At 40.6% G+C, this 8,796-nt stretch overlaps 1 protein-coding gene across 1 annotated transcript; it reads left to right on the top strand.

Moving 5' to 3' along the window:
• The first annotated feature begins 539 nt into the window (after positions 1 to 539).
• Positions 540 to 3,717, top strand: RAD51 (RAS associated with diabetes protein 51). Its single transcript, XM_086794839.1, has 9 exons — positions 540 to 810; positions 902 to 1,046; positions 1,537 to 1,647; positions 1,751 to 1,842; positions 2,488 to 2,582; positions 2,668 to 2,781; positions 2,866 to 2,995; positions 3,079 to 3,200; positions 3,299 to 3,717. Exons 1-9 carry the CDS (start codon positions 730 to 732, stop codon positions 3,420 to 3,422), a joined length of 1,014 nt encoding a protein of 337 aa, XP_086650965.1. The 5' UTR covers positions 540 to 729; the 3' UTR covers positions 3,423 to 3,717.
• The last annotated feature ends 5,079 nt before the right edge of the window (positions 3,718 to 8,796 follow it).

The raw sequence follows: 8,796 nt of genomic DNA, 5'->3' as shown, positions 1-8,796 counted from the left end.
AGAATGTGCAAGTATTTAAGATTTCGTACTCCAAAATTTGTCATTGTTACATAAGGCCATGGAAAAGTTTTTTTCAATAGAAGAGAGCATTTGTACTACTTCAAATTCGAAGCCTTCTAAGCCCTTCACATAAGGGGATGAAGAAATTTGGGCGTTAATTAAGAAAAGTCCTTAGGTTGGGTTCAGACCTTGGTGGCAGCCAGCTTTTAGCACATTCACACACAACGGCCCTCCATGCTGAGTTCTGAAGAAGTGGAATGGCAGATTCGAGACGTGGCACACTCATCTTGGCTTCTTCCAGTGTGGCGGGAGATCATACCCATGTGATGCGCTAAACCTAGCTTGTGGGGCTGCTGGAGTGTCGGGGGGGTAGGCCGGTCCAGAAAACTCTCCAATCTTCCTGTGCCAACTCACATGCAACGCCCCCGCCCTATACCTTACCTTTTTGTTGTGGCTGCCGTTCAGTCTGAACCCAGCCTTAGAAGGCAGCAAAGAAATGTGATTCTATCCTATAACAAGGGTGGACACTCGAGGCATCTTGAAAGGCGATTTTGAACTGGGGGAACACCCGCCTCTTTTTCAACCCCTCTTTTTTTGTTTTGTCTAAATCTTCAGGCTGCTTCCTTCTTCTACAAGCTTCCAAACCCTTGCCCCCCCTCTCTCCTACTGTCTTCCAGCTTTTCTTCCCTGTTTTTGCTTGTAGTGTCTGAAATCTTTTCTTCTACAGCTATGGAGCAGGAGCACTATGCAGGCCAAGAGCAGATGGAAGAAGAGCAGCAGCATGGCCCCTTTCCTGTCGAGCAACTTCAGGTGAGGTTTCATTATTCGACATGGGCTCCTTTTTTCCTCCTCCATCAACAGCAAGCTTTCTCATCCTCCTTTTTAACCGACTTGGTTAAAGGTCTGCGGAATAGCGGCAGCAGATACCAAGAAGCTCAAGGATGCTGGCCTCTGCACTGTCGAAGCTGTGGCGTACTCTCCCAAGAAAGACCTGCTACAAATCAAGGGCCTCAGCGATGCCAAAGTGGAGAAGATCATAGAAGCAGGTAAGTCCTTTGATCTTAGGGTTTTTGTGCCCCCCCCCCCCCCCCCTTTTTTTTCCGACTGTTGTGCCCCATTCACTGCTATTTACCCCAGTTTTGATTGTATCGACGACCTTCCTTATGTGCCGTTCATCCCATTTCGCCTGAATCTAGGGATTTATTGGGCTTCTCCCATTTCTGTTCCTCAGTTAGGGTTATCTTGATGTGGGCGATTTTAGCTTCACTGTTATTTTTCGTCTTTAGGTTTTTGTGGTCCCCTTTCATGCGCCGTTCACTGCATCTACTACAAGTTTTCTTGTATCACCCCCTTTTGCATGTATCTGGGGAGTTATTGGGCTTCTCTTACTGCTATCATCAGCTCATCAGGGTTTCTTGACGTGGGTTGTTTGTGCAGATTCACTGTTGTTTTTCCTTAATGTGATTTTGTGCAGCTTCAGTGCTATTTTTTCTTTTCTCAATCAAGATTTTCTTGACGTGGATGGTTTTGATGCAGCTTCCAAGCTTGTTCCTATGGGCTTCACCAGTGCAAGCCAACTCCATGCCCAACGCTCAGAAATCATTCAGATAAGCTCTGGGTCCAAAGAGCTTGACAAGATTCTTGAAGGTCTGGTCTTCTTTCATTATTGCTTCCAGGAAATGAGTTTTCCCTCATTCCTGCTGCGAGGGCTACGTTGTAGTCTGTGATTGATTCGTATGCCATCTTGCAGGGGGGGTTGAAACTGGATCTATTACTGAGATCTATGGGGAGTTCCGGACAGGGAAAACCCAACTGTGCCACACTCTCTGTGTAACCTGCCAGGTTGGTTCCCTAATTACTTGCTTTACTACTACTGAGCTTTTCAAGTGCATGTTTCAGTTTGAGGCGTTCTGTCTTGTTTTGACTTGTGGGTTTCTTGGATTTAGCTGTGTAAAGTGGGTTCTGACCGTTGTAAGCTCTGCGTGTTGGGTGCTGCCCACAACCATGAAAGACGTGTCCTGCCCACATTCATGAATGATGGGTTTTGCCTGATTGGGATGATGCCTTTGTATCTTAAAGCTGAGGATGATGGATTGCTCTATTGTTGATGGGTTTTTATCTTTGGTGAATGGGTCCTGCCTACATGTATGATTCAATTCTGACCTTTGATTAAGTTCTGTGCATTAAGTCGCCCACCTGCACACGATCGAGAACGATGGGTTAAGCCCGCATCCATGAATGGTGGGTTTTGCTTGCTTGGGATGATGTGTTTGCACATTGAAGCTGGGGATGCTGGGTTGCTGTCTAGCTATTGTTAATAAGATGCTTTGTTAGTCTTAAGATGAGGAGTTGTGGCCCTAGTTAATGGATTCAGATGGTGGGTTTGGACAGTCATTGATCATTGATGATTGTTTTGTTCAAGAAATGAAGTTTTGTTCGATGAAGGGTGTTTGATCTTGCTATTGACTGCACATTTCTTTTGTTTAGTTACCATTAGACCAAGGAGGTGGTGAAGGCAAAGCTCTTTACATCGATGCTGAAGGGACTTTCAGGCCACAGCGCTTGTTACAGATTGCAGAGAGGTAACAGTATCTTCAGTTCTATGTATGATGTTGGAATTTAACTGCCAATGGAACCCTATGTTGACCTTCTTTCTATTGGATCCAGATTTGGGCTCAATGGTGCAGACGTTTTGGAGAATGTTGCATATGCCAGGGCTTACAACACAGATCATCAATCCAGACTTCTGCTTGAGGCAGCATCAATGATGGCTGATACCAGGTGATGAAGAGCCTGCTGATGAGAATATTTCCATCAAGACACTAGTCAAGTGATTGAACTAACACAGACCTTATGTGAGTGCAGGTTTGCTCTAATGATTGTAGACAGTGCGACTTCTCTTTACCGGACAGATTTTGTTGGGCGTGGGGAACTGTCTGCAAGGCAAATGCATCTTGCTAAATTTCTCAGGAGCCTGCAGAAGATGGCTGACGAGGTAATCCTAGTGGTTTAATGGTGTTTTGCATGGATAAGCAGGGATTGTGCTTGTGGAGCCTACTAAGCATTTGGTTAATGCAGTTTGGAGTTGCAGTGGTGGTGACAAACCAAGTGGTGGCACAAGTGGATGGGTCTGCAATGTTTGCAGGACCTCAAGTGAAGCCCATTGGAGGAAACATCATAGCCCATGCATCAACAACAAGGTACGAGATTAAAGTTCTTCCCATGGCCATTTTGGGTGCTATTTGAAGCCAATTCATGGTACAGGTTTGGTTGAGCTCTTTCTTGCTTACTATTGCAGACTGGCCCTGCGCAAAGGAAGAGGAGAAGAGCGTATCTGCAAGGTTGTCAGCTCACCATGTCTGCCAGAGCAAGAAGCAAGGTTTCAGATTACAACAGATGGTGTGATTGATGTAAAGGATTAAGGCCTTTTCTGGGTTTCTGTGAATGGGTCATCATGGGTATGACATGTGCTTGAGAGGGTTTCTTGTGGAGGGCTGAGATATTCAGCGTATCATCCGTTGAGAGGGTCTTTTGTGGGGGGTCTCAGAAGGAATCAACAAGATATGCAGCTTGCTTGTGGAAAGGAGATTTTCCTTTCATGTTCATGGTTGTTTGTAAGGCACACATTTTACCCTCATCCGCAAGAATGTGGATGCTTGCTTGAGCATCTCTGGGGTTTGAAACTCATGTGCTCTGTAATGAAGAGTTTGTTGCTTCATGAGGCCTCACTTGATCAATGGTTAAAGCAGGTTACACTAACACTCTTTCCCCTGCCAGTGGGGCTTATCCAAGCCATGGGGACTGCATCCATGTTGCATGAATGGGGGGGAGAGAGAGAGAGAGAGAGAGAGCACCCCCTCTTATCCCATTGGAGATCCTGGTGTCTTGGGACCAGTCTTAACCTTGTGTACGATCCTTTAACAGAGAGATGACCTTGTGCACGATCCTGAACCTTAATAGGTTGTGCTCTTGTAGAAAACCTACATAATGGACTCTGGCTCTGCAAAAGCTCTAATCTGTGCGAGAGAGAGAGAGAGAGAGAGAGAGAGCCATAAATCAAATAAGATAGGGGGATAAAGACAATGCTGTTGTTCGGATTCTTGAGGGGCTACTAATTGTGTTGAAAGACAAAGGGAGACAATTCATGTCTTTGCGGGCTACCTGTGTTGAAAGAAAGGGAGGGAGAGGCACGTGTCTCTCTGTTGCATTGTGTATGAGAGAGGTAAATTACATGTGTTCTAATAAGCTATATCATAGCCTTAAGCTTTTTGAACATTTGAACTAGTATTTATCGAAATAAAAATATGAGAATCGGTAAAAGGTCCTGATAACTTTGGAAATAAAAATATGAGAATCTATAAGGTCTTGATAACTTTGGACTAACCGTTTAGTCAACAAATCCATTGACATGTAAAACTTTACGATTGTTTTGTTTATAATATTCAGTATCCTCATTTAGTTATAGTATTTCATGGTTCTCTGTTGATGCCTTAAGTATCGTAAGCTATTATATTTCATTCTTTGATTATATACTAAAATATTTTAGATGTTTTGAATTGATATTAGGATCTAATGTTCAATTTATTAGTGTTAAGTTTACATATTCGAGCTTTTGGCTTTTAACTACTTTTATCAAGCTTCAAAACAAATTGAAGCTTATTTTTATACTTTTCGATAGACATGTAGAACTTCACTTTTATTGTTTGTACTTTCAATATGAAGTTATTATTTGTATGTAATTTAATTTTGGATCCATACTTAAGCATATGTGTTGAGATATCGAGCTCATCTAATGAGGCGATGGACATCGATGACTCGTTTAGGGGATAGATCTCACACCTACAATATTGGCATGGTTGGTGAGATCATGGGTGATAAGCGACTAGTGGGATGACAGGCTGTGTGACAGTCATTCTAGAGACTAGCTTAGTTATAGCGTCAACTCATTTAGTTAGGTTTATACTATAGAGAATCTTAATATGTATTTGGTTGAGTATCTTTTCATATTGTGTGTACTTTTATTTTGGTAAATGATGTGTTGAGTGTTGTATGAAGAAGAAGAAGATTTTCAGTCTCTTATCTTGTGTGTTCTCTTTTAGGGTTTTGTGAGTGTGAGTGCTTGTTGCAAGAGCTCAAGCTCTTTTCTTCCCTGCATTTTTTTATGGTAACAGAGCTTAGTTCATGCTAAGGATTGAGCCGTAAGCAAGAGAAGCACAGGAAGCGGTATGAGGATAAGCTTCAACTACTCTTCCTTATTTGTGTTGGCGATTACATCCTTGTCGGGAGCTTTACGGGAGGCACCGATAAATGATCTTTGATTGAGGAGCTTTCTTCGCGGGAGTAAAGCTACAGGACAACTATATTGTCTTATTGGACTTCGTTTTTTGATCTGAAAACGCGTTTCGGACGCGTAAGTACTTTCGTTTTTCGAAAAGCAGGCGATTTCGAGTACTTTGGGTAAGTCATTGATTTTATGCAGAAACTCTGTTTTAAGAATTGTAGGTAGTTGAGTGTATGTATGCACATCGACGTCATTGGTTGTGACATTTGAGTGTAGTACAATATCGTTACAGAAAATACAACGGTTTGTGTGTAGGATAAAATAAGAGTGTTGTTTTGGTAAATTTGTGTGTTTGGTAAGATGTCGAATGATGGCATAAATCAGTTTATTACTGAGAAGCTTAATAAGAATAACTTCTATGCTTGGAGGTTCAGGTTGACAAATTTCCTGATGAGAAAGGGTTACTCGAACTACATAGAAGGTGAGCACGAAGAGGCATTGAAGATATCGAAGATCAATCCGATTGTTGCAGATGTGAAAGAATTCAAGGATTGAAACCAAGGAGCCAGAAAAGTTATGTATTGGCTCTCTATCAGTATACAAGACACCATGATTGGACATATACAGGATGCCAAGTCCCCCAAGGAGGTGTGGGACACCTTGGTAAAACTTTATGAAATGAATACCAAGGTACGAAAGATACAGTTGAAGAATGAACTTCATATTGTGTGGAGAAAAAGAGTGTTTGTGAATGACTATGCATTGAAGATCAAAGGTATTGTGGAATCCCTTGCATCTATTGGCGTTTCAGTAGATGATAATGATAAGGTGGAAGTCTGTCTACGTGGTCTCGGTCACAATGGTTGTTATGTTGAAGACTTTAAAGACAAGTGCAGGTTGGTTGCAAAAAGCAACAGAGTGGACAGAATGTTTACATTGAATGTAAACATGCCTGAAGTGAGTGTCGCGATGTTTGCAAATGGTTCAGGAATTGTTGCAGACAGACATTTGGCATAAAAGAATTGGACATGTGAATGTGCAGAGAATGAAGTCTATGTTTAGGAGATATGAGCCTCCAAACATGGCTATTTTTCACTCCTTTTTTTAAAATTTTTTCCCCGTGGACTTGTTTCACGACGTGAACTAGCAGGTACGTTTCATGCCGTGAAATGAATCTCACGAATTTAATTAATTTTTTTTTTGTGGGGGGGCCCATTTCATAACATGAACTAGACCTGTTTCACGATGTGAAATATGTAGTTCACGAATTTTTTATTTTTTACCCACGGACCTGTTTCACAAGGTGAACTAGCAGGTGTGTTTTACGCCGTGAAATGGATCTCACGAATTTAATTTAATTTATTTTTTTTGCATGAGGGTCTGTTTCATGACATAAACTAGACCTGTTTTACGACGTGAAATAGGTAAGTTCACGAATTTTTTATTTTTTGTCCACAGACTTGCTTCACGACATGAATTATCAGGTGTGTTTCATGCCGTGAAATGGATCTCACAGATTTAATTAAATTTAATTTTTTTGCAGGGGGACATATTTCATGACATGAAATAGGTAGTTCACAATTTTATTTTATTTTTGCGTAGGGGCTTGTTTCATGACGTGAAATAGGTAGTTCACGAATTTGTTTTCCTTTTTTTTGTACGAGGGCCTATTTTACGATGTGAATTAGACCCGTTTCATGACGTGAAATAGGTAGTTCACGATTTTTTCTTTTTGTAGTCTAGTGGGAAATTTGAGTTTCCTTGTGTGGAGGGAATATTTTTTTAGTTTTAAATTGGGGAGATATGAGCATTTTCCCAAAAAGGTAAGGGAATAAAAAAGCCAACGCTTTGATGACACCCCCTTACACTCTTCATAAATGACTCCCAAAATGGATAAATTGACAACTCATTAATATCTTTTCATTCAATGCTCGTTAGCCTCAATGAGTTATGGAAAAAAGTGCTAAAGAATTAATCAAAGATTAATCCTTCCACTAATCTTTCTTCTTTTTGGACTAAGTAAGAGCTCTAATTAACCACTAATCACTAATTAATTCACACCATTGAGCACATCATTGGATAAGCCATGAAATTACTAAGCTATGTGCCTCAAGTAATGTGTAAATCAGTCCATAATTAGAGATTAATTTAACTCTTGATTTTAGTCTCTTCTCTTTATGCAAAATATAGCAAAAGAGAGATAAAATCCTCCAATTGATGTAATTAGGTATTTTGATGCATCTAGATACTCTCAAAACACTCAAAAATATAAATTTTAACTTCTTACATGATCTAATTTAACCCTAAAAAATACATTTTTCCTCTTGAACTAGATTAATCACCATTAATAACCAAAACCAGTCAATTAAGGAAGATTAGTTGATTTCAAGAGTTTTTTAATATCTTTGAGAAATTTTTAAAATGATTAAGCTACTCCTAATGCTTTCTAACACTCTAATGTATACAAATCAAACAAAAAACACACAAATCAAACAAAAATTAATGATTTCAACTCTACGTTTAACTCTAAAGAGAGCTAAAAATCACAAAATTGCAATGCATTGCATTGTTTGATGCAATGCATACAAACTGAACCTAACACACTCTATGTACACACTTAACAAACACTAAAAACTAGATTAAAACTAACAAAACAACACATTAAAGCCAAAAAAAACATTCGTTCAAAAGATAAAAAAGAGAGTTCACACACAAATCTCCAGTAAAACCACATCTTTTTCATGGAAAGCCACTAATCAAGACAATGGCCAATGGGTAATGCATAAATTAGAGAAAAACGATGGAAAAAGCCAAGGGATGGCTCCCCAAAAAGCAACGATGCCAAAAATGTTATGGCTCACCCAAACCCCCTTCAAAACACATCCAACAAGAAGATTACCTGGTGAGCCGTAAGTGTTGTGTGAGGATCTTTCCATTGGCCAAGCTTTGTAACCCTTGAGGTCTCCAAGCTCCACAACTCCTTGAGAAGCAATTCTATCATGCCCTCCCGCGAGCGTTATCCCACTGCTATGTTGCACTACATGTACTCGTTCCTCTTTTCACCTCACTTCACTAACACATGCTCACTAGCATGGGTTAGAGAGGGATTAGCAAGAGCAAGACTCTATTGCACAATGGGAGAATTCCATGTATGCATAGTAATGTGTCACATAACCATCATAGGTAAACCTCTGCACATGATTCTTCACTCTCCCAGATCTTCGCAGCTTTGCATTTATGGCTTCCAAAGCTTTCTTTACACCAGGTGTTCTCATAGCTGGTATCCCAAGATCCTCATCAAGGCTCCTCTCTGAGAGCCACTAGACTCTCCATCAACATGAGAATGCCCTACAAAAATGTCAAGCATACTAAGGGGCTCAATCACTTTCTCTTTGCCTTTATGTGATGTACTAATCACATTTGTAGGATTGGTATTATGATGCAGCAGCCTGCCACTCCATGGTCTATCAACTAAGCCACTAGATGAGGACTCTCCTAGTCCACTCAAAGACTGT

This window comes from Cibotium barometz, chromosome 61 (assembly GCF_041138505.1).
Source record: "Cibotium barometz isolate CiBa-2024 chromosome 61, ASM4113850v1, whole genome shotgun sequence".
Lineage (NCBI taxonomy): Eukaryota > Viridiplantae > Streptophyta > Polypodiopsida > Cyatheales > Cibotiaceae > Cibotium > Cibotium barometz.
Note: the sequence above shows the minus strand (reverse complement) of the source record. Positions and strands in the feature narration are given on the sequence as shown.